Genomic DNA, 27,430 nt, shown 5'->3' on the forward strand with positions numbered 1-27,430 from the left:
CATAGGAGATGTCTTTTTCTTCTCTCCAACACCAAGCAAAATCGACATGTTTCAGCCTGAGAATTGATCAGACTGTCTCACAAGTGGCTCCCTCAATTCTGAATGTCATAAACGTACATGATGTACATACCAGATATGTCTGTCTTTTTTTGTCCAATCATATTGAAATCTTTAAATATTGGATATATGTAAAGATATATGAACCCTAACTATAACACTAAGGATTCAATAGATATGGACTTAATTGGGATTATGTGTCATGAATCTGCAGAAAATAGCCCATAATACTAAAGTGGAGAGAAAAATCTATATGGTTTGCAAAATTATATACAAATAAAAAATAAGTTTTGATTGCATAAGTATAAAAAATCTGTATAAAACATTCCAAAATTTAAACACCCCACAAAGCAGCATTAAATCCATTATCAAAAAATGGAAAGAATATGGCACAACTGCATCTCTGCCTAGAGAAGGCCATCCATGGTTGTTGGTCCCAGATGTGCTAGTTTGAGCATTTCAAAGTATTTCAGCTCATCTCCTGGGATTTCAATCTCTAGAGTTTACAGATAAAGGTGCAAAAAACAAACAAACGTCCAAAAAAACCATCCGTGAGCATCAGTTCTGCGAATGGAAATGCCATATTGATGAGAAAGGTCAGAAGAGAATGGCCAGACTGGTTAGAGCTGACAGAAAGGTAACATAAATACCACTCTTTACAACCACGGTGAGCAGAAAAGCATTACAGAATGCACAACACATCAATCCTTGAGGTGGATGGGCAACAGCAGCAGAAGATCACATCAGGGTCCACGCCTGTCAGCCAAGAACAGGAACCTGAGGCTACAGAGGGGACAGACTCACCCAACCTGGACAGTTGAAGACTGGAAAAAGACCATTGTTTTCTTTTGTCCAGATATTAAGTTGTCCAGATAATGACTTCATCATTTAGGATGATCAGGAAGATGCATAGATGTATAGATATGGATTGCATCTTGGCCTTTTGTATGGTATTGCTCTTGATTTAATTCAAAAATCAAACTGAATACATAAGAAGAAATTTTGCAGTAGTGCTCTGAATAGCCACAAGCTTACAGCTCATTTCCCCAAAAACTCCATCAAACACTCGGCTATTTCCTTCTCCTCTAAAAAGGGGATGAATTCCTCAAAGGATTCCGAGGAAGAGACAAGACGATAAGCAACCACCCATTTTTTTATTAACCATCTTGATTATGAAAAATGATTATCCTACTCGTTCTCTTCCTTTCACGTCTCATCTTTTAGTTTCCTGTGTAATGTGCATTATAATTCAACCCCACTGAAGATCAAAATGAGGCAAATGAAAGCGCTTAGACATAAAAAAGTGCCAGAATTGTTCATGTATTCCCAGAGGAGGAGAGGGACCAATCAAAAAGAGGTCGACTAACAATCAGTACAATCCTTTTGTTTGATCCCTGAGGGAGAAAAGTCAGGAGCTGTGAGCCCTCTCACACACACAATCACTGTGTGATGACATCTTTTCTGTGATATATGAGAAAAGAGAAAAAAGACTTCCACCCACATCTGGGATTTAACAATTAGAGCTATTTTCAGGAAGCATTTTTGGTACAGTAGTGCTCAACAAACACTACAGCATTTGTGTTAAATATGAGCAGTGATTTGCATCCGCCCCTGTACCAGGGTGTCGTGTTCTTTTTTAGGAGCACAGTTTGTGTTCAGAGCGTGGTAGATTTATAATTTGTGTTTGCACACATACCGTATGGACTGCTTCTCCTGCAGACTAAAAGTCAATACAATGTTAACAAAATGTCAATAACTGAAATCAAGAAAAGTAAAAAAGGCTGCTACTTGGTAAATTCTGCATATATGTGATAAAGAAATCCAGGAGCGTTCATTTGGAGCATTATTATGTGGCCATGTAAGCTATTTGACGTGTCCTATTTTCCTGTCCCAGCTGGGGACTGTTTTCATTTGATCTGACTTCCTTGACTGACATCTCAATTGACCTCTGCTGTGTCACTTTTCCCGCTCATATTAGCTTCTTAAATTAACTGGCATCGTTTTCTAGGTTGCTTGAGTTAGTTAACTACTTTTACTACAAGTGCTAATCATAGCTCTAAGTGGGAGAAGAAAAGAAGACCTGCACGTAGGGCCAAATTATAACTAATTAGAACTGAGAATTAAAATGAAAGCAAGAATTAATGAGCGATTAAATTACACTGCCCCTTTTAAAAACCATCTCCCCTGTGCTCTGTAATTCAACAAGTAACAATCCTCTGCCATTTTAATGCAAAGCATCACTAAGAGCCTTACTGTGAAAGAAAGTACCAGAAGTTTTTGCACCAGTGAAGTGAACTTGTGCTTTATACATTGGCCACTAGTCCAGAACCAAAAGCTCCAGCGACGGATAATACTGGTTAATTGTGTACTAATTGGTTACACATACAGCATCATGAACACCAGCTGTATAGGCAAACGTTAAATAATGTAACACTGCAATGCAACACCAGATACATAGGAAAACATAAAAGAAGAATAAATATCAGAAAATTCTGGTCCCCTGGCACTATGTTTACATCAACAATGTTCTGTTTTATTTCTCAATCTGCATAAACTGTAAATTTTGTAAGGTATTACACCGGTACGTTGAATATTTTTGGCCTAAATCTTGCATTAACAGATTTTATTTATTTATTTATTTATTTATTTACATTTGCAAGAGATTACACCAGTACAATGTTTTGTGTGGCACAAATAATGCATTAACAGATGGAATTTATTTATTTATTTATTTATTGATTTATTTATTTAAAATCCAACTGCATAAAATGTAAATTTTGTAAGATATTATACCACTACATTGTTGCCTTAACAGATGGAATTTATTTATTTGTGTGTTTGTTTGTTTTTTATTTCTCAACCTGCATAAAATGTAACATTTGCAAGAAATTCTACCAGTACAATGTTTCGTTTTGCACAAATCATCCGTTAACAAACGGAAAGTCTTTCTTTCTCTTTCTTTCTACATAAATTGTAACTTTTGCAAGAAATTATACCATTATTCATTGTTTTGTGTGGCACGCATACTGCATTAATGGACAGAATATTCAATTTTATTTATGTTATTTTCATTTCCTCATGTTTTCTCAACAGCTGGTTGAACTAAGGTACACAGCCTGGGTCACATGGAGTAAAGGCATCATGGCAAAACTATAAATCTGTAAATTTGCTTATGCAGAAATATATATTTATTATATGTAAGGAATAAATCTTGACAGAACGTAATTATAGGGAGAAAAATCAGGGTGACAGGGTGGTCTGTTGCGGCCTGCTGTTAAATGAAGCAGTTATTATTATTAGTTATCATTATAAATTAGTTATTATTAATGAACAACATATTATACTTTTTATCCATTTACAGTTACATTTAATGTTGCGGAACATCTGCAAAATAATACAATAAATCATCTACATTATAACAACTCTAAACAGTCATTCCTTCACTTTCTCTGGAAAAAAAACAAAGGTTAGAGATAAACTGCAAAATGCAAAGCCCTCTGTACAAATGCTTTCCTGTGGTAGAAAAGTTAAAGCAATGATACTGGAGACTCCTTTCATGATAAATATTAAATACACACCTCCTTACCTTCATGTTTCACTATATCAATGGCTATATGTCATTCTGTGTTAAATAACAATGTTTTCAATATGATGAATTGTTACTATAGAAACGATAGTGTATTAGAACAAGCGCATTTATATATGTACGTGGGATTTGCCTTGCAGAACTGCACCACTGCACCACAGTATCAGCACCACTATGGTATAAATACATATACTAGACTTTACAACAAAATACTAGAACGCCACAGTAGAAAAAATACAATGCTATGAACGATTTGTAGATGCTAGCATGCCATTTAAACAAAGAAGCTAACAAAGCACACTGAGTGATGTGATTCATAAAAGAAAAAGATGCAGAATGGATGGGTGAATGCCTATCTCTGTTTTCCGTCGCCTAGGCTAGGGCTGCGATAAACGAGGCTTGTAGTGGCTCCATTAAATCAAGTGGCCAGTCACTGCATGCCAGCCAGGAGTGTGTGGGAGAGTCCTGATGTAGCATGGACATAAAAAGAATTTCTCACTCCCTCTAGCACTCTCGCCGGCCGCAGCCACATCTTCTGTGACAGCCGTGACAACATACCATGATGATCACAGAAATTGGCTATTATAGATGACAGTTCCGCTACAGCCCCCACGTTTTTAATGCAGTGTACAGGTGGTGTCAGCATGCTTTAGAAACCTCTGAGCTTGAGACATACACACTCACACGTGTGCTGATTATTAATTGTTTCTTCTTGGCATTGTTTACGGTTTCGATTTCAAAAAAAAAGTGTTCATATCTTATCAGATCTCCCCGGCGCTTTAGCAAGTTACCGAAGCAACAAACACGAAAATAATATCAAATGCGCTCGCATTGAGAATCTTACCCAGAGGGTGTGCGCAAATTAGCCATTACGGGAGCGTTCTGTAACATTTGCTGCGATCTTAGCAATGGGTAAAAGGTATTTTTTGCATCATGTGAAAAGGGTGTGAAAAAATTAATTTCCTGACAAACTCGTTCTCAGCATCTGTCACCGAGGCGTAAATCTCCGAAGGGTGGTGTTGAGCTGTCTGCATATCATCACGCCCATCATTATCAAAGCATGTGTGCATTACGCCACTCTAAATCATGTTTAATGGTGTTGTGGCAGTGGAGATCGGGCCGTTTTGGAGTCATTAAATTGATTTACTGCGCTTCCTTTGAGCAGCCAGTAATGACCACTCATCTCCACCACGCAACACACCTCAATCTCCATTTCACGCACGTTTAGGATGAAGAGGACGGCCTTGACACCCGCTCAGAGACTGTTTTCTAGCATCCCCTACTCTCGTGTAATGAGGTCAGTTGCAGCACATCCTCAGGAAGATCAGCACCGAAGAGCGAGGTTTTGTTAGCAGACTGTGCATGTTAGTGAAAAGAAAACATTTATATTGGCTTCACAGGATTGTAATGACTGCCTGCAGAAAATATGGCAATCTCATTTTCTGGGCAGGTCAAAAGCATTTATTAATGCTCACATTTCATTAAGCTCCATTGTAAGCACAGAACTATAGGTGAGCCTGGGAAAACCATTAAAAGCTCTATTGATTGATTTGACTTGTGATCTGTAGCACAGAGACAAAGATATCTGAGACTGAAGGACTAACAAAGCCTACATGCAGCTGAACATTTAATAGACTGGTTTTTGAAGGCAGAGTGAGGCTATCGCTTGAAGGCTGAGGATTTTATAGCCAATTAAAAATCTATTGATGTTTTAAATTAGGGGGAATTCAGGTAATTATACGAGACACTAAGAAGGTTTTACAGCCTTGTCCAAATGATATTTGTGAAATACACAATCTAAAGCGTTGCATAAACACCTTCTGACTAATAATACTGTATGTCATGATATACTAAATGTAATGATATCAAGGATGGGGCAAACTTCAAAGCACAGAGAGTGTTTCGTTTTATTTAATATAAGTGTTTTATTGACTGGTTTGAGCCGAGACAAAAGGTATATCAACTCAAATAAGCACTCTTTACAACCATGGTGAGCAGAAAAGCATCTCAGAATGCGCAACATGTCAAAACTTGATGTGGATGGGCTACAATAGTAGAAAACTGCTCCTGAATCTGAGGCTACAGTGACACAGGTTCACTGAAAGCAGTAGCTGAAGACTGGAAAAAGACTAGGAGACATAATGATAATATAATGTGATATGGGTCAGCTATAATACCTCAATTGGCACTATTTCAGTGCAGGCACGGTATTTCTTCTTACAGTCATGACAAACCACTTCAGCTGAGTCTGAATACCTGACCAATGTCCTTCCCAACTGTTTTTATTGCCATTTTAGAGCACTTTTCTTATCTCACTAGAAATTCTCACAATGTGTTGTAACTGCAGAAAAGCAGACAGGATCAAAATCAAGAAAGAAGAGGCTCGGTCTAATATCCACCTGCAGCAAAGTGAGGCACTTATCTTTTCAAAATTGCAAAATGGAGAAGTACAACACCAAAGAGAAAGCTGTATTTATCTAGTGACGCTGACGTGCCAAATGCAGAACTGTTTCTTTATCCACCGTGCAGTCAGTTTATTTCTGCCTCTTTCTTCCTGCCCATCTGTTGATGAAACTACTTTTCACGTTAGCCTTAAAAGCGAGCGTCTCTGTGAGTGGCTTGCCATGTTCTGTGTGTACTGTACCAGCAGCTGACACTAAGCCACTCTCAGGCAGGAAATGTTTTGCTTAACTGGTGAGTGCAAAATAGCCTGTGGCTTATTTGCAGTTCTATAGCGGAGAGTTGGCTAACCTCGCATGACAGCAGTGATATGATGCTGAGAAGCCTGGTGAGGACAGGGAAAACATGCTTACAGTATTTGACCAGAAAATGGTTCTCATCAATAAAGTTCAGCCACACAGTTTCGCCCTTAACCCAAATGTAGTCATGCTTGGTTTCTGCTTCTTTAGTTTTGCACTAGATTTACAGGACTACTGTATAACTTAACAAGCAAGTCTCAAATCAACACAGACTTTTCTTCAAAAGGCACAATTTGGCTATGTTATACATAAGTAGTTTCATAAAATAACAGAATAACGTGCATTTAAAAAAATGCAATAATACGCAGCCTTCTAACTTTGAGGCCACACCTCCTACATGAATGTCAGCCAATCATTTTCCTGTACCAAGAGAGCTAAAAGGACTTGTTTTTGCTCCCTGACTTCTGAATTAAAATCTCGGGTGTTGGTCTGCCCTCTTGTTTAACTGTCAGTCTTTCATCATAAGTATGAGAATCGAAAGACTTTTCTAAAATCAAGTTGACAACATTAGCAATGTCTGCCTTTTCACACCAAAAGGCAGCTAAGCTGCTAGATGAAGAAGGTACTCACAGCTAGCTAGCTGGACCTATAAACAACAAATTTCAGTAATCAAACAGAACTTTATACTTACAATTTATTTACCATACTTACAAATTCCAAAGATAAGATATACAAGGGTGTAAAATTGTTTTGGATTAGGTAACTCAACTATGCACTACTGCGGCTCCAAGCATTTCAGACTGGCTCTGATATGTTTAAGTTTGAGATGTCATTCATGTTCATTACTGTTTCAGTGCTTGGTTACGAGGTTCTGCCCCTTTGAGAGATCATCGAATCATCATAACGGAACAACTTAATGTGTCCAGGCAGGACAAGTGAAGAGTGCACAGTTTTTCTGTGGAAACCCACCCACCCACACTCCTATACACTCCCAGAGAAGTACAGCTTCGGGGCGGGACTTAAAATGATGTAGTAAAAGGAGATTTTCATGCAGGCTGCGCTGACCACCGAAAACATTTTGCTTTAAATGAATGAACAGTGTAATATTGCAGTGAAATATTTGATCATTTGATTTGCTAAAATATTGAATTTCACCAAGAATCGTGAATAACATAGACACTTTGGTAAACATTTCATTGCCACATTTTAATGAAATTTTAGAGTAAGCCCGGCTTCCCATGTAGTCTTAAAGCAATCATCTGAAACATCATAAGTGATCATAAGTGAGTTTATTTGAGGTACTGAACAGCTTAACAGTGTTTGAGACTAGTGTTTTTAATGATTTAGGTGTGCAGCTTGAACAATGCCAATTGTGAGCAAACATACATATAGGGTTTGGGTTACTGATTGGGTTGTGTGTTCAATTCCCCGCATTGCCAAGCTGCCATGGTCCTTGAGCAAGGCCCTTATTCCATCATTCAGTTGCATCCTGTCTCAATTGTACGTTGCTTCATAAAAGCACCAGCCAAATCTGTAAATGTAAATAGCTATAAGCATCGCATACTTGTTAGCTACATTAGTCTTGTAGCTCCAGTACAAAACTAAAGAAGAATCTTCAGGCACCAAATAAGTCTTGGCTGATCAAGGACACTTGTGCTATATTTGTATGCGTTTCATTCCTGAACTGTTATTTTAATATTTGGCCACTACATGTTTGAGCTAGTGTGGGCAGCTCAACAATACAGTTTCAGCATCCTACTCAATTCTCTATCCCATGTCTATAATGACACACTGCACACCCTTACAAACAAGCAAAAAAAAAAAAAAAACATAGCTGAAATAAAATAATGGTCTCGTCGGGTCAGTACAGACATCATCAGGCTCTCTTTCACCTACTAATATTAGCATTGAAGTGCAACATCTGTCCATTGTTGAAAAACCATCTCGCAGTTCCTAATGTTCTAGCCGTGAGTCACTATTAGATAATTTCTGCTTCCACAGTTATTGGACAAAAAGCTCAGCTTCCTGAGACTGCAATATTACTCCAGGCTTGAGATATTATCTAGTCTTAGTTCTGCTAGCTATAAAGGAAACTCTCATGCCATTTTATGACCACAACTTCAAAATCATGCAATGATCAAGCAATGAGATTGAATTAAAGAGAAGAAGCAGGGCCAAAGGATTGGATTCTAATTCAATCAAAACGGTGGCCCACACTAGGCCTATAAAAAAGACGTAGCCTGAAGCTCCTTGAAGAAAAAATAATAATATCCGACCCTGGTAATGGTAGAAATGAATTATATGGAAAGCACTCCAGCAAAGCGTCCCATATGGGAGGAAATCAGTGTAATATACTGAAGGATTGTGCATTAAGCTAATTAGCCTGTGTCCTGTTTGAATTTTTTTTCTTGTTGCTTTATGCACTCTCTGGACTCTGGATGAACAGGATGTTCAGTAGTTCGCCAGGATCACGCTTATTAGCCAATATAAACAAAAGGCCAGATTTACAAATAGATTTTTCTGCATGAAGAAGATATATACAAATGTAAAACGTGACATGTTTTTGGATCAAGACCAATGAGTACGGATAATGAGTAAACCAGCAGGGAAAATAAATGAATATCATTATACCAAACAGTATGAAAATTAAAAGTGTATGTTTAAGAGCTAGTTTTTAAACCAGTATTGTCACTTTTGATGAAATTTGGCTCAAATCAATTTGTTAAAAAACATTTTTAAACAAGTACAAATTAAATTCATAGCTTCTGCTAAGTCTTTTCATTTTGCAGGTGGAAGATAAGTGAGAACTAGCAGCTAGCACACTGTAGCAACATTTTCCCAGCAGATTTGTGTAAATTACAAGGTTACTTAAAACTAAGGCAAGTTAAGTACCTGTGACAATGCAAGACAAAGCTGTAGGCTTAATCTGGACAATCCTGTTGTCTAGCTAACCATAGCAGCTAGCTATAGCCTTCAACATTCTCTTTATTCTGATACTGAAATGTCTACACACAATCCCATAAAGAAAAAGGTTTTGTTTGTATATACTACTGCTTTAAATGACTATAAGGCTTTATAACAGTGACATGGATGTATTAATACCTACATATCAATTGCTAAGGCTGTTTTTCTATACAAGTTGATGTAGTTAAGATGCTGATTCAAACATTATAACAATTCTGAGTGAAGAATATTTGTCTAACATCATGTTACCAACCCGACGTTGATTATTTTCCAAAAACAGCACATCCTGAAGTGTTTTATTACTCTTATACTACAGCAACTTGCCTCTGATTAAAAAAAAAAAAAAAAAAAAAAGCGATTTATTATTAGCCTTACATTCTGTCAAATGGCTGCTATGCAAGTCCCTTTGAATAAGCTGTTACTATGAAATAATAAAGTTGAATTACAGCCAGCACTGCTGTCAGAGCTGATGTTATAGAAAATAATTGATACCATCTGACCAGATGTGAGAATTTAACAGCGCTATGCTATGAAAAGCTTTTAAACTAGGAATATTTTGTGTATTTCATCCCCAAGACATACTTAGTGTAATATATCCTAAGCAAAATAAGATTATATATAATATTAGATAAATAATATGAAAAGTCTGATAAGAAATGAATGCTACGATGAAGGAAAAAATCCCTTTAACAAGACTCATTTTCCTGTACTTAGCCTTCTAAGGATAATCTTAGTGATCATACTGTTATTGACAAGCATGGACACCTTTTTTCCTCTCTAGTCTTATGACTCACATACAAGCTGCTATTATAATCAAACCCCCAGGCACTCAGTACAAGAGAATTAAAGCAGCAGCACAATCATTAAAATGGTAGACGTTAGACAGCAGCCATGTTTGAATGGCAGGTAAATCAATCGTATGTAAAGCTGCATGCAACCCTGCAGCGATTTAATTGCAATCTGGGGGTCTCACCAGGAAAAAAAAAAATACACTGCCACACACCCTGTGTACACACTGTGATTATCTTTGGCACCTAGGAATAGGCTGTGATCAAACTCCAGTCGCCAAAACCAGGGCCCCAGAGCGCCTGAGACAGGCACAAATCGGCTTCATACAGCCTCGGGTAATGACTGCCTAAGACCTCCAGCTGATGTGAGGAGAAAAAACAGGACAAGTGGGTCTATTATTGGAGTGAGGGGATGCTGAAAAAGGCTCTATATTAACGTCACAGTCTGAACGCCGCCTCTTTTATGGCTCTTCAACCTCGATCATGATGAAGTGCAATAATGAGGCGTTCCACTTAAAACACAAAAAAGGAGCTCATATTCTGCAGATTGAACAGGAATGCATCACAACTTGTGGAACAATGGTATCTGATGGGTGTGGAAAAAAATTAAGGGAAATAGCAGTGAAGCTCATTTCATGCAGTCTTTTTTAAAGGGAGAGGAAAAGATGAAAGATGGATGAAGGCTTTGCCAAGATAAGCCAAGCAACAACTGCAATTTTGCTCAAGATTACTTTCATGTTGTCCTGGTTTTTTTTTTTCATGATTTTAGTAAGCAATTAAGATTATCAATGCTGAGTAGATATAAAGGTGACACTGAAATGTCCCCTTGTTCCTCTATGAGAAAGTCTCAGACAAAGATTTTTGTAAATGACCTCAAGCTCCACTGCTCATATTGAGATTTGGCTACTCAAGTAAAAAAGACATGTTGATAGATACATAGGGAATGGTTTCTATATTCAGATTTGTTCCAAGCAAGTGTTTAACTTGATTTTTTAGATTATTTTCATACAATTCACACCTCTAAGGTTGCTATTTATATCGAGTAGCAATCTTGGGACATAATTTTTTTGACTACATTTTAGTCTCAACCTCCGCTTCAGGCAGTCTATACCCACTGTGCACTTATCTGGCCACAAGCTTCAGAATCCTGAAGGTTTTAATCTGATTGGCTTCCTGCACACACTTCTGTTTATATGCACTTGTGTGCACCTATTTGTGATGAGAAAATAAATTTTGAACACTGTAGCCCTGTGAGCTATTCAGAACAAGATATAGTCACACAGTATCTTGCCTTTCAAAGCTATTACAAAGTTTCATTTGAAGCGCTCGTGAGTGAACAAGACGTGTTTGCCAGTGGGCTCAGGGAAAGTTTGGTCATTGGTCATTTGCAGTGTATGACGAATGGACGCCTTTCTATAAATATAGGTAGTTCTTGGCCACGTTTAGTGACAGAAATGAACAAACTCTCTAGCCACAGTCTGGCTGAATAGATTAATTGCATATAGTCTGTCCCCTTTCAAACAAAAAACATCCTTTAAGCCTGAAAATTTGGTGATTTGAATGCAAATTAGAAGCAAGCTTCCACCCACTGGTTAATTTATATGTCATATGGATTCGACACGTCCCAATTTACCCTCCTATCCATCTCATGTACATAAAAAACACCCTAATTTATACAGGTGTTGTGATAAACAACAGGTGTGAGCCAATAAAAGGAGGCTATCCAAGATTTGAGGAAGAGAAATCTAAGAGTAATCCAATATCCAAGAAAAGAAGTAAACATAGACCGTAGAAAAAATACATTTCAGTGAAGCCTCTAATAAAAAAAGACAGCTACGGAAGTGTACTCTATTTAAAAAAGAAAAAAAAAGGCCATAATCAGCTAGCAAACAAAACCGTTTTCGAGTCTCACTTGCAGGCAATTACGTGAACTTTATTTACAGTTAGGTGTTTATTCTTTTTAGAATTTGAATAGCTCAGATTTAACTGCAGTCAGATTTAATTAAAACTTCATTTATAAATAGAAGTGAGCCAAGTTTCCACCCTGTTCGAATAGGCAAATCATTATTTCATATAAACAAAATGCTAAAAGATCAGCGGACTACCAAAATAAAATAAAATTGCATCTGATATGTTTTATTATGGATATCAAATAACCTTATAATAACTTTAAAAATAAGGTCCGATAACCAAAAGCCATTGATCAGCCTAGGCATGTAGTTCATCTATCAAAAAAAGTTTGCATCCAGGTCAGTTTATGGTTTATGGTTTAATAATGTACCTATTATTCAAATGAAGGTCTAATGAACTGATTAAGGTCCGCATTATTATGATCCACACTTTGCATTCTGATGCATAATTACAAATTACGTGTTGACACTAAACCTTCTTATCTATATGTATATTTAGGTTTGAGGTTTCTGTAGCATAAGCTGGGTTTTCAACATTATTTTCTATTTTTATTGTTATTACTTATACTATTCTACCTTCTACACTTACTAAAAATACTGAGTATAATGATTTTGATTATTTACCAGCAAATCAAGCATTTTTTAAAAATATTATGTTACACACAGATAGACCAGATATGTTTGATCATACAGACAGACCAAAGATAAAACTGATAAATAAGGAAACTGTTGGTGGAGTTTGTGTACACTCACATTACAACTGGACTTGACCAGTTCATTAAATAATGGCCCCTGTCCTAGAGTACCCCCTGCTACTCAGCTAATAAACAGACCTTACTGAGTTTAAATAGAAAACACTAAAATGTGCAGGACAGGGGGTAATCCAGGAGCAGGACTGGCAACCTGTGGTCCAAGACATTCATTTAAGATGAAATATTGTGACAACAATCTTTTAAACAGTGGTACTAGACTTAATAAAGCACCACAAGTCCATACATAATTCTGAGGTCTGAATAAGGCCAGGGCCTCTTAATCCAGCAGCCACTCAGCAATCACTTGGGTGCAAGCTGTGATATTGATATAAGGTCTAAGGTAAACTTAAAGAAATCGGGTGAGACTGTGCATGGAGAAACATCTGCCTTCACCAAACCAGGCCACCCGACTCAACAGATGTGAAAACGCAGATGTGAAAACGAAAAGCCTGAACTCCGTCTAAATTTCACACAGCAATATCAACATTCAGCATCGTCCAAATGCCAATAAAGGCGTTTGGAAGGCGTGGAAAGGCGTGGAAGAGAAACCTCTGGCAAGTTCGATTTCTGGGCTTTATTTTAAATGAAAGATAACCTATTTCCTCTGATATGTCTAAGCATTTTTCAGCTCTCGAAGGCTTTCTTTTGAGCCAGTTAACAAGCCTTGCCTACTAGAAACCCTTTACAGAAGTACAAGAAATCAATTTCATTCATTTCACAGACATAACAAGGAGCTGATCTGGTTTAGCGCAAATTAAAACAAACCAAGTTCCTCTTACCTTTCATTCCGTACTTGTTGCGTCTGCCGTACTTGTTGATCAGCACAAACATCACGATGAGAAACACGCAGCCAAAAGCAGCCAATCCAACAGCTATAGACATCTACAGGAACAGAGGGAGCAGCGGAGCGGGTAATTAAGAACAGCATGGTGTCAACGCAGAGCAGAATATAGAAAATGCTCGGGGTGTGAGTAGGAAAGAACGCTTAACGTGCTGAGCTGTAAATAAATGTAACACATAAACGTAACATGTGTCTCACCCCGAATGAGTCCTCGTCCGGCCTGTTCACATCGTTCCCAGGTGTAGGGTCTCCTAGGAAAAAAAAAAAAAAAGCAGGCTCTTAAATGGTGTCATGATACGATATGCAAGTGATATCTGGCTTTGTCCTTTTGTTAAAACCTTCATTATATAACAAGGAAAATGTCATGGTATTAAGGCGAATAATTTTATGCACATGTGACTTTAAGTGCACTCACAGGAAGCTGTGGAAATTAATATGAGTCCCTGATTTATTAAAGAGAAGGAAGTACAATGCAATCACAAGCTGGAGCCAGGTTCATTTTGGCTTGAGAGAAGTGCATTTTGTAGTCTGGCGAGTTCGACACTCGAGATCAAAGGGTAATTCCAAGCTAATTAATTGTCCAATAATGGAATAGGCGCCATGGGTTAAAGTGATATCTATGCAGCTTTGACAGGAAGTGCAGGCCTTCCTCCTCTGGGCTTAAATACTTTGTTCAGTTTCACTCTCCTTTCTATATTTTGTGGTGCGCCAGTCTCAAGCAGCTTTTAATAAGCAGCGATTGAATGGATTTAAGGCATAATCAGCATCCTCTGTATAGGCAGACAGATGACAGGAAAGAGGCTATAACTATTTTAATAGTTACTATTACTTTTCTTATTGCTCACTTGCAACATTTGTGGCAGAACAATAGAAAATGTGTCATTCATCAAATTTAGGCAGATTAGTTGCCAGCAGGAAGAACTTTGTTTTTAAAAAAAATCTGATTTAGAGATAAAGACTATAGTAACACATGAGGGAGCACTGAATAGCTGGTTAATGACTCTCATTTAGTGTTTGAAACATCATCATACTGATCATTAAATAGATTTTAAAGAGTATCACAAGGGTCAAAGAAAGTTCACGTCTTAAATTGCTGAGACACATGATTCTGAAAATGTTCACTGCCAAAGAAACACTCACCGTACTCAATAATTCCTTTTACCGCAGAGAAAGACAAAGAGACAAAAAAAAACATGTTAAATGAGATAAAGATAACAACCTATATGTATGGATTACTACAAGAAGTAATCAGTTTATTCACACAGTATCTGAACAACTAACCACTGCCACTGTCAAAAGTACCACGTCTACATGTGAGACTGATTTTCAAAATAAAATACCATCCTCTTCCAAAAATGGCGGCGCCTCCAGGAAATGGCCGAAGACAGTTTTGGTGACTGAGCCGAGCGAGTTGGTGGCCACCAGTGTGTAGTTCCCGTTATCGTGGTGTGTAGGGTTTTCAAAAGTCAGGCAGCCTTCCAGGTAGTCCTGGTAAAGCTCCATCTCAGTGTGGATGTACGGGGCCTGGATCTCGCGGCCTTTGTGGAACCACTGTAGCGTGGGATGAGGGAAACCTCGCACGGTGAACTCGATGCAAGTGTGGTGCCTGCGTTCCGGCTCCTCCAACTTTATAATCACTGGCGGAACTGATGGAGAGAGAGGAGCAGAATTACTGAGTAAACACAGAGGTTTCTTTAGATCAGACGGTATTCAGCTAAAATTTGTGAAGGTCCAGCTGCACAAAATTTATATAAGCAGATTTGAAGTGGTTTGATTTGCTCAATGGTGCTCCACGTTATCAATTTTAACTAGTGCCACAGACTCTGAACAGATGAGACACCTGTTTTGAAGTGGAGAATAAATGCACGCTTTTCTGTTAAAAACTTGTTTTTTTAACAACCTACAGTATGTCATCACATCACTAATCAGACCAGAGAGGGTAAATGAAAGTCTGTGAAAACTCCTTCCTTTCTTACTGAGCTGCCTTCTGTTAAATAATTTAGATAAATGCAGGGGATTGCAGGAGACACAACAGAGGATCTGCTTGGGGTACAGAAACTAAAGTTTTTGAACTACGAACAGTTTTTTTTTTCTCATATGTTTATTGGCTCTGCTACATTAATTTTTCAAGTACCCAGTTTGGTTCCCTCAAATATTTTGCTGGGTCTGCATCTGGACCGCAGTCCACCATTTTATGATACCTGCTCTAAGCTATAAATTATATTACATGAACTATTACTATATGGACACTTTACTACATAAACTATTAGAGAATGTGAGTGCTAAGCCTGATCAAAGTGCAAAACATGCCACAGCAGTGATTTTTCTGGCTTCTTTTAAGAAACAGGAAGCCCTAAATAGCCCACTGGAAAATCTATGTTGTATTGAACATATGGCAGACAATTGTTATTGCATCATCAAACAGAAGACCCAATCATATTCTAGTATACAAATGATTTTTTGTTGTTATACTGCTTTACCGGGAAAAAGAGTGAGTGCATGTAGGTTCGGGGCTGTTGCATAATCACAGTATTTGGATTTCTCAAGCTGGTGTGCCACAATTTTTTTCTGCTGATACTGACCTACACTTATCTGACTTTATCTCTGCTTCATTTCCTTTGCCTGTTTCCCAACGACATCTAATCACGCAACATTACAATTTATTACATTATTTTCTGCAAGTGTCCCTTTTTATTATAATCCTCAAGTGATGCTAGGAAAAACACTGACTAATCTACTAAGCCTCCTGAAATATGAGGAAGCATGCTCATGCACCACCAAATTGCTAGATTGATCTGCTTTCATATTTCTATGTTGCCTACACTAATTAAATTTAAAGTTGGAATTCCTCTACAAGTATTATATTGTGTATTTGTATTGTTCTTAAATATGTATTGCTCTTAAATATACTCGAGTATGCAGGTTCTTAACTGCAAGACAAGAGATGAGGTAAGTCCCAGAGGACACAAAGATCATAGCCATTATTGGATAGTAAAAAAAAAAAAAAAAAAAAAAAAAAAAAAGCCTTGAAAGAGTAATAAAATCCACCTCGTATTAAAACTTTCAACATTTTATCAATCTAGCAAAGGAAAGCTTTTTCGGCTGAATATGCGCCACTGAACAATGCTAAATTAGGTCTCCAATGGAAAGTGGGTGTTAAATCTAAGAATGTAATCTTGCTGTCACAAAATGTACATTAGTGCTCATTTTTCAGATTAAGGCAGCGTGTGATCTGGCATCAGAATGAGAGAACATCATAACTGCCAGTCGATCGCTCTCGCCCGCAACTGAATTGATTTGATGTTTTCTTTTTCAAAGGCTTAAACTGATGGGCTGATGATTGATATATGCCTCCCTTTGTGCCGGGAGCTGCCCAACACCAACCAAATGATGCTCAGCTTAGGGATTTGAAATCAGCATGCTGCAGCATCCCTCACTCACTTTACACACCCTCTCGACTATATGGGGTGTTATTTACAGAGTCCTGCTGAAGCTCCCAAACACACGGAGAGAGATCCATTTACCTCCTCCAAATCTACAATAGCTGCAGTATCCTTTTATGGATTTTTTATAGCACAGCTCATCTCAGCTAAAAAGAAAATCTCTGGTTGTTGAGTAGCAGTAAGTGAAGGCAGACTTGCAGTATAATGTTCAAGGTGAAATAAAGTGGCTCTTTAGAGGAGAGGAAAAAAAATCAAGATTACACCATAGATGTATAAAAAATAATAATAAAATCAGAAAATCTCGGTACAGTTTATGATACATAATACACCTTGTGTTATTTATGTTTGCTGTGGTGACAATAAAGCACTAGAGCCAGATTCTAAAAAATCATGAGATTAGGAAAAAGAGAAAAATATAAAACGAGCAGCTATGTAGTCGGTGTACTGACAATTGGTCCACAAGTGCCACTACAACCGAAGGCTCTAAGTTTCAAAAGGTTTGTGTGTATAAAAATATGCAACACCGAGAAAAAAATAGGTGATTTGGAGTGTTTCTAAACAATAAGTACAAAATAGTACAGGGTCTATACAAATAGATTACCTTAACACCTTTAGTATGATTTACTGCAGCCTGAAAGTCACTTTATGAAGACAAAATAAAACATTCTCAAAATGATGTCTCAGTATCTCAAAATTATGAAATATTACCGCATTAAAGTTGATTTCATATTAGATATTTGCCACACGTTTGCACCTACGATGCCAACAGCCATGCACTTGATGCATATTGCCTAGGCCTGGCACAAACCATTTAAGAATGTGCCCCAAGGACACACACACACACACACACACACACACAAAACCTGCGAAATGTAAACAGCTGTAATCCATTATAGAACTATAACTCATTCTAATGCGATATTCGATATTGCTTACACATACAGAACTTTTCTTTTCTTTTTGTGCGCCTGACTTATCCGACATCTTAGCAAGCTTGCACGAAGGATCTAACTAATATCTTGCGATACTCTACATGAGATTAAATGTCTGTAATTAGCCATAAATATTTGGAAGCTTTTACTGTGAAAACCCAGCAGACACAGCCATTTTACAAAACGGGAAATATTAACTTATCTGAAAGATGCATAGGCGTAGACCATCATAGTTTTATCAAATAGATGAATTTCAGACAGTCCTATTCTGCATAATGTGTTCTGGATTCCTACACCCGTTCTTGGCCCTGATCTGCTTCTCTGGTTGTCCCACCATGCCGAAGGGGCTGCCAACAGCATTTAACGACAGTTCGTGAAACGGGTTTCTTTACCCAGACCTTGCGAACCGTCCACACTCTTGTCGGCACTCTTTTATCGCGTTCGTATCCTATTTTGAACAGTTTTTCGACACCTTTAATCTGCGTTGTCCTTGACAGCACTTATATAGACGTGTGGCATTTCAGTATCTTTTAGAGCAGAACTCAGTGTTGCTATTGAGAACCATTAACACTTGCAAAAACTTAATCTCCATGTGGCATTATTTACAGTTATTCTTTGTAAAGCACTCAGAATATGCCCACTAACTGCGCTAGCAGTTTATCAGATTTCACACGCAAATTACCGATCTTCATTTGGGATCTGCTCTGTGACGGACTGACATCCTATCCAGGGTGTATTCCTAGCTTGCACACATTGTTCCTGGGATAGGTTCTGAACCCACTGATCAGGATAAAGTGCTTACTGAAGATGAATGAATTAATATTTGGAATCACAGTATTTCAGGGCCTGTTTATTTGCCCTATCAGTGGGAGGTTGCAAGTTTGAATCCCAGTGATGCCCCAAGAGAGTATAATTAGCCCTGATCTTTGGCCAAGAAAGATGTCAATTCTCTCTCCCCTGTCAATCAGAGATTATCACGAGATTATGACAAGAATGAGATTATCACATGATAATCTTGGGAGTCTGTTAGCTCATGTATACAGTATTCAGCATTAGTGCTCTACTCCGAGTATGCTAAGCTGCTCTATGAGGTCACAGGAGCAGCAGTTTGAAAAGATGTAGTAGTTGGTCAGGTGACACAGAGTGAAATGCCCCTGAGGTTTGATCTCCATTTGAGCTGAAGTTTTCTTCAGCCCGCTTTGCTGACACATCCATAATACATCATCAGTTATTGAAAAAGCGCATATGAAATACAGTCGACTTTCCAAGTGAAGTAGAAATGACAGAACTGTCAATTTATTGATTTTGGCTTGAATGAAAGGGCTACAGTTTTTCTGTTTATCGTGTTCGGTATTCAGAGGAAACACAACATGAACTCAGTAGACCATTACGGACTTAAAAAAAAAGAGAAATCATAACTGCCTATCTGTCTTTAAGTGTGTGTAATAGTTTGCCCCACATCATTCTTATTATGCTATCAATGCGACCTCAAAATATAATGCATTGCTCAGTCCTAATAGTTTCATTGTCGCTCTATTGATAGATACATAACTGCTTAAGATAATTCCTAATTACAGACACACCAATACCTTTGGGGGTTGAAGCTGCTGCATGTCATGTAATCACACACTTCAGTCACTCATATCTACCACTGTCATTCCACAATCACTCCTTAACAAGGAAAGCAATAGCACTCTGCATTGTGTTGTCACAGCTAAACATCCCGAGCGCGCCTCCTTGGGTCGGAGATGTCATTTCATTTTACTGTCAATGTCGTTCATCAGGGCGGCGATTAAACTAAATGGCTTCCTCTATGCAGCGGTTTAAATTCATGTGCTATTTATTAAACATAATGTCTCCTGAGCGGAACACTCTTTCTTTAGTGCCTGAAATGTCTTCGGTGGAGAGAGATACTGGCTCTTATGGAAACTACTGCCAGACTGGACACTCAGTAGGGTCACATCCTGGGCTCAGCTCTCCAGCACAAAGCCATACACACACACACACACAGTGTACAGTGTGTTACTGAAAGCCTACGACCAATCATGGAGCATTTCCCAAAATGGCACATCTATTTCTGTAATTAAATTACAACTGGTGTCTTTCTTTTCACCTTCCCTGCCTACTAAGTGTTTCTGATTACACTTACATAAAAGCTTCGGGGTGCTTTCTTGTTAATTGGCTTATCAGTTCATTTGCCATCTTGTCGCCATTTTAAATTTCTTGAGGGGAAACAGTGTGAGATTTTTTCTATATATATGTATATATGGTACTGATGCAAAGAAATGCTTGCAAGGTTTGAGTCAAAGCATTTCACAGAGTCAGTTCATTTCCAAAAGTGGAAAGCCAGCACAGCCGGTAGCATTGCTGCCTCACACAGCCAGGGTTCCTGGTTCCTGGTTCGATCCTGAGCTTGGATTAATGTTTGTGGAATTCTGCATGTTCTCACTCTGTCTACGCGGGTTTTATCTGGGTTCTCTGGTTTCCTCACAGCTCCCAAAAACATGCTAATAGGTGAACTGGCTAGTCTGATCATCCCTAGGTGTGAACGGGTGTGTGCATGGTGCCCTGTGATGGACTGGTGTTGCATTCAGTGTGTATTCAAAGTATTCAGAGAATAGACTCTGGATTCACCACAACCCTGACCAGGATAAAGTAATTATTAAAGATGAATGAACAGGTTCAGTTTCAAATGAAGTAACATACTGCACAAAAATGGGCACTGTTCCCTTACTTTATCATGTATTTTGCATAAAAATCAGAACAGGGATGATTGTTCTTTGTTCAACAATTACTGGAGGCACATGGATACATTAAAAGATTTTTATCTCATATAATATGGCTTATCTAAGAGTGGAATGGCAAATAATTAATCATTATGTTTCAATTAAAGGCACTTAAACCAATCGATACCTTACTAAGGATGTAAGGTAAAGATTTTGTAAGGATGATGTCGTCAGCAGTGTCGGAGTGAAGCACAGTTCATCTAATCTTGATTTCCACTTTATGGGGAGGTGTTAGAGAATAATTGGAAATCTCGTGTGCTTTTTATTTGCAAATTTGGTTCCAATCCAACACCAGACAGCTGAAAATTGGGGAACTGTTGATGGTGGAGCTTTGAGGAATGGTAATTTCTTTGCCATTAACTCAATTCAAGCAATTTACATGAGTACCATTTAAAAAAAAAAAAAAAAAAAAATGTAAGCAGCACACAGCTTTGGAATAAAAAAGTAAACTCTAGCCAACAAACTGTGGGCAGAGGAAGAAACAACCATTTTACAGGCAATTGCAATAAACTATGTAGGAGATGCATTGCTAATCATCATTCATTCATTAACCGCTTTGTCTCAGTCAGGGTCACAGTGGATCTGGTGCCTATTCTGAGCGTGAGACAGGAATACACTCTGGATGGGGTGCCAGTCCATGACAGGGCACTATGCAAACAAACGTTCAAAACTAGGGGAAATCTGGAGTATCCAAACCAGCTGCTGGAATGTTTCTGTGAGGTGAGAGGAAATCGGAGAACCCAGAATAGTAACACAACCCCAGGATCAAACTAGGGACCCTGGAGCAATGTTTCCTACAGATGTTGTAACATAGTAGGTGCACTGCTGCTAGCAACTAAGATATGGCAATGTGTCCACTGCATTAGCAAGCTGAGATTCAACTGCAAGACAATGCAAGTATTTGGTGAACGATTTTGACAAACCATGCCATGTGTTTGCATGGGCTAAATCAACAGTTGAACAGAAATATTCATAAACCAATATGAATGTTTTACTGCTACTGACACATTTAAATCCTTAACACAGTTGTTAAAGTAACTATTACAGTAGCCTAATAATGATAAAGCAAAGTAGAGATAGTTATTTAAATTTTTGATGCTTCCTTTGAGCAGCTACACAACTGTTCATCTCCCAAACCAGTGGAAAGAAAACACAGTTCTCGGTTCTCCTAAACCCTGTGTTAGTGGAAGAGGGGTAATGATATCGGTCGTTGTTCCTCTTCTAGCTGCTCCCATTAGGGGTCGCCCCAGCAGATCATTGGTCTGTGTATATTTGATTTGGCACAGTTTTTACGCCGGATGCCCTTCCTGACACAGCCCTCCTCAATTTTAACCAGGCTTGGGACCGGCACTGAGAGTGCACTGTTGCACGTAATCCCAGTGGCTGGGGATAGTTCCCTGGCTGGGAATCGAACCCGGGCCACGGCAGTGAGAGCACTGTGGTCTAACCACTGGCTCTCCAGGGAAGTTGGGTAATGATATCTGTATCCAGGACAATTTCCCTGAACAAAGACACCAGGTAGACCCTCGTTTGTATGTCGATTGTTTAACCCTGTTCTGATCTGATCTATTTTACCAACACTAAAAATGATTCCCTACTTTAAGTCCCTACTGAATTTCTCAAACATCATGTTAAAAAGTCATATGTACATTACAGTAATATTTTTGCCATGGGCCAATAAGGCATAAAATTGCACAGTAATGAACACAACATGAGAGTAAGTGTGAATTTCACTGTTACCATTTAAACCAGAGACTTCATCCTGACATTTTTTCCAAAACTTCTTCTCAGACAGTTTTCTTTTACTTTCTAATCCAGTGTATTTACAGTAACCACTGTTATCGGTCTGTGGTGTAGAATTTTTTATCAAGTTAATATCAGCCCATAATATCATCACACCCATCACTGCACAAATACACCTACCCGTCCTAAGCTTAGATTACAGTTACAGACCGTTCGCTAAAGATTTCCCACCAGATAAGCTCAGATGACTCAGTGATCTCCTAATGCATGTAATTACACAGCTGCCTGTCACAACAACTGACTCCTGTGCATATCCTCTGCTTTCCTAAACGGCCAACATCTTTAGTGATGTGTGAAAAAAAAAAAAATCAGTCTTGGGAATTAAACCAGTGTGAGTCAAAATTTCTATACTGCAGACTGATAACAGTAGTTACTGTAAATACACTGGATTAAAAAGCAAAAGCAAAAAAAGATTCAGAAAGTTACGGAAAGTAGTAAACAACCACATTCATGCATGTACCAAAGTATTGTTTTGGCAGCTACACAATATTTGCTTTGGGCAGACGTTTATTGCAGGCAGCATCCCTGAATTTTAACAGTTTGTGTTATTATGTGGCAGTTATTATGCAGTGTAATTTTATGCTGTCTATTCTTGTGATGGTAAATACTGGAAACCGCAATTTATGTCGTTTGCAGCTAAACTGAGATTATGTGAATGCAAAACAGTTTTGCAGAATTTTTATGAATTCGCCAAAAAGGATGTGTGGTGGAAAAAAAACCCCAGCAGCATTAAAAGCAAGAAGAGAAGTGCATAATGCTAAGTCTGAGCTGATTTCATATAATAATTCATATAACAACCTTTCGGGACTGTTTGAATATAATAATACTGCTAAAGCTTTTAACATTTTGACATCTTGAATTAAATACTACAGTGCCAATAAAATGATTTCCCTAAAGGCATCTAACTCAGAAATGTTGGAGTCATTATGATTACACCAAAAGGGTGAGGGGCACTTACACTGCACAGCCAGCTGAAGAGACATGTTGGTCATCCCGACCACGTTTGCAGAGATGCAGGTGAGGACGAAGCCGTTGTCGTCCCGGCTTACGTTGACGAGAGTGAGGTTGATGGAGTGAATGTTTGGCCAATAGACGTTTGACTAGAGGGCAGAGGGAAAAAAATGCAAGATAGCATAATAGGGTTATCAGTATATGTGTATGTAAGCATCTATGAGCTCTATGAGCATGTAGCAAGTGAGTGGCCTTCACCTGATGTGTGTTGATAGAGTGAAGTCCTTTCACGGTCCAGTCCACATCAGGTAATGGAGAACCTGAACCGTTACAGCTGACTGTGATGTTGTCTCCCTCCATCACCGTCAGGTTACTGTGTGTTACGCTGATATCAGGGAGGTCTGCATTAGAAAGAAGACAAGATTAAGCTCAGTGTTAGGATTCTTGTAAAAAATAATCTATAGGCACTCGGGAGGGTTGAACGGGGAGATGAGAGATACAACGTATTCTCAGCTGGTTGGACTTGTAACTTTCTGGATTTAATTTAAGATTGTTTAGATTTTATTTAAGATTGGACAAAAACTACATTTTCACTACGACTGAGTGAAATTCTAGACTGTTTCAAGGGTAAATGCTTTAGCGTACTTTCACATATGCAGTGTTTATTCTGTTTGGATCCCTGTTTTGAAAACCTCTGTGTGGTTTGTTTAGGCAGGTGAGACCACAGTAAACACACGCAGGCCAAAAAATATATCTCATTCTGCTTCCAAGAGAACTCTAGCACAATTCAGTTGCAGTGAGAAAGGGGCTCGACTGAAGTGACCCAAGAAGCGCAAGAAAGGAATCAAATTTCCTGTGTATTTTGCTTCGTGAGTGACATTTTTTGTACAAACCAGTTGCTAAACTGAACCGTGAGGACCAAAGGACAGAGCTGTAGCACTGCAGAAATGTCATATGTTCTGGATATATGGATATTTTGGATTTTTTGTACATTAATATCATATATTGTGAAAATACCTTCAGTTGTGGTGATATTGTATTGGATTGTATTGTATTGCATTGCATTGTATCACCATATTGTTCCGTATTGGAAATACCACCGATTTAGCAGTTAAGGCCATCTTGGTTAAAAACCTGCACTTAAAACTGCATGAGCATGAACTTTCAGTGGCACACATTTGGTACAGACTGGTAGACTTTTAGCCATACCTCAAGCGTGAGATTAAACCTAGCCAGATTAAATTTTTTTAAATCCGTTCCTTTCCGCACTGTGTACAGAGTGACTCATTTTCGATATACAGTTTACATTTGCCTTGATATCAAAGCAACCACCGTAACAGCTCCCTGACTATTAGAGGTGCTCATAAGGGGTTTATACCACAGTGAGCGATGTTCATTGCACGCAGGCGGATCTTGTTGGCGCCGGTCTTGCAGAAGAGTTGCTGGGTGTGTAAACCTGCCTCCCCTCTCTGCTGCCACAGCTGGATCCAACGAATCTCACAGCCACAGCTGAACACAATCCCCTCCAGTCGCCTGCACACAGTCAGGTCAAGCAGAGGACAGATAGAAGACTTGGTTAATTGTTACATTACGGTGATAAGGTGCAACATGTTACATAAGTAAGGAATACAACAAACTTTGGGGAGTGCTTTTATAGGAAAATAATCAACGACGTGGAGGTGTGATGCAGCCCAGTACGTACTGTTCCTGTTACCACCCCAGAAATAAATGTCTCCTCACAGAAACTTCACCATATCTATAATTAATGGTTTTCTTTGTAAAATAACAACACATTTATTTCATCAGTGTGTCCGCCATACAAGTACTATTGTCAGAGCCACGCTGTAAAAAAAATAATCACCACCTTCTGACATGAAATTATTCAACACACACATAAAAGTGAATTATGTTAAAAAAAAAAAAAAAAGGTCACATCAAACTACTCAACAATGAGTTGTTCTGAAACTACCCAAACCTTTAGAGACTCTGAAGTACTTTGACTTTATGCACCAGCACTAATAGAGGACAAAACCGTTTTATCTTTGGCTTAGAGGTCAACAAAAGAAGTGTGAAAAGCAGGAGAGAGAATAATTTGGAATAAAAAAAAGGGGTCTAGACACTAATTCAGTTCCCTATAATGATTATGATATTACATTGATAACAGATCTGTAAACATAAATATTTTCTTTATTTTCCTGATTATATTTTCCAGCAAATATTGGGTGGCTTGATGATTTGCAATATTCTATTATCATTAATTCTGCTGCATCCAATATTCTATTGTATAGCAAATAAGAGTAATTTCCAATAAAGCATGTTGAACAAATAAACAAGTATTTGGATAGTCACTATACATCAGCAATTACTAACCTAGAAATAAACACAATTCAACATTGCAACTTACAGAATCAGAATGAAGAGAAACTGCAAACTGCACTGTATATGATTATACATGGGCTTTCATCTCAGCATGATGCCCTTCCACTAATCTCTATGCTTGGGACTGAAAGACAGTACTTCACTGTATGTTTTCAAACCCTCCATCATTTTGCAAACCCTTTCATGCAATCTGAATGAATCTGTAGTGTGCCATTTGCTTGATTTAGTCTGCAGCCATAGTCTAAAGAACCCCGGCTTTGAAGTGAGCTCTCAGGTCTCTCTGCATTTTCTTTTGTCTTCTTTTGCAACTACCAGAGCAACTCGTCAGAAACATCACTGCATTCGCAGGATCAGATTAACATTTATGCCCCTTCGGTTTTGAGCTGGTAATGAGAAAATGAGGCATAATTTGAAATAAAACAGAGGTAAAGGATGAAAAGAGATGACTGGACTAGACAAAAAAATGGTAAAATTACAACAATCAATCATCTGTCTGCGCAATAAATCCGTTTTATTGAAGTACAGGAGGGTAATCCTTTGTGTGCTAGCAATTCTTGGTTAGGCATGATTCACCAAACAGGGCTGCAAATAAAATTTTTAAAATGGAAGAGTTAATAAAATTCTTCTACATTTAAAGACAAATGAAGAAACCAAGTACAATAGGGCTATACACACAGTGTTCGATAAAAACAAGGGTCCTATAAGGATAACTGCTTCTCAGCCCAAGGACCCAGGAATAGATAACTGTGCTGAATGACATGTTGTGCTGGGTAAGTCATATTTTTCCAGTGACCACTTTTGGCGATGTGCCCAAGTATAACAGGAGTAATACTGAGAAATGATTTTTCTGGCAGTGCTCCATGCTTCAAGCTGAAGGCGCAGACCAGGACAATGGCAATATGGTGATATATATTCAGTACATTGTGCACATAATGTGCACTTGCTGACCACACCTGTACATCTGCACGGTCATGCAATTATCCAACCAGCAATCATATGGCTGCAGCACAATGCATAAAATCATGCAGATACAGGTCAGTTAATGCTTACATCAAACATCAGAATGGGGGAAAAATGTGAGCATATGTGAGTAACCTCGAAGGTGGCATGGATACTGGTGTCAAATGGGCTGGTTTGAGTATTCGAGAAACTACAGATCTACAGAACTACAGATTGTCATGCATAGCAGTTTTAAGTGTTTACCCATAATGCTACAACCAGCAAGCAGCAATTTTGCTGATAGAAATGCCTTTTTGATGAGAGAGGTCAGAGGAGAATGGCAAACTAGTTCAAGCTGACAGGAAGGCGACTGTATGGTGACTCAAATAACCACTCTTTACAACCGTGGTGAGTAGAAAAGCATCACCGATTGCGTAACACATTGAACCCTGAAGCAGAACAGCAAAAGACCACGCATGTCAGCCAAGAACAGAAGCTGAGGCTACAGTGGGCACAGACTCAGCAAAACTGGACAGTTGAAGATTGGAAAAATGTTGCTTGGTCTATGTCCTATTTAGGGCCGCATCTCAGACTTATTTT

General features: G+C 38.4%; 1 protein-coding gene across 1 annotated transcript in view; it reads right to left on the minus strand.

Annotated features, from left to right (window-relative positions):
* ntrk3b (neurotrophic tyrosine kinase, receptor, type 3b) overlaps window positions 1–27,430 on the minus strand; it is a 132,797-nt gene that overhangs the window by 36,778 nt on the left and 68,589 nt on the right. Inside the window, exons 5-11 of the mRNA XM_026930256.3 lie at window positions 24,891–25,045; window positions 23,771–23,913; window positions 23,520–23,661; window positions 14,938–15,243; window positions 14,738–14,752; window positions 13,796–13,848; window positions 13,536–13,638 (exon numbers count right to left, since the gene is read on the minus strand). Coding sequence (XP_026786057.1) covers window positions 13,536–13,638; window positions 13,796–13,848; window positions 14,738–14,752; window positions 14,938–15,243; window positions 23,520–23,661; window positions 23,771–23,913; window positions 24,891–25,045 — 917 coding nt within the window. The remainder of the gene's footprint in view (window positions 1–13,535; window positions 13,639–13,795; window positions 13,849–14,737; window positions 14,753–14,937; window positions 15,244–23,519; window positions 23,662–23,770; window positions 23,914–24,890; window positions 25,046–27,430) is intronic.

This window comes from Pangasianodon hypophthalmus, chromosome 11 (assembly GCF_027358585.1).
Source record: "Pangasianodon hypophthalmus isolate fPanHyp1 chromosome 11, fPanHyp1.pri, whole genome shotgun sequence".
Taxonomy (NCBI): domain Eukaryota; kingdom Metazoa; phylum Chordata; class Actinopteri; order Siluriformes; family Pangasiidae; genus Pangasianodon; species Pangasianodon hypophthalmus.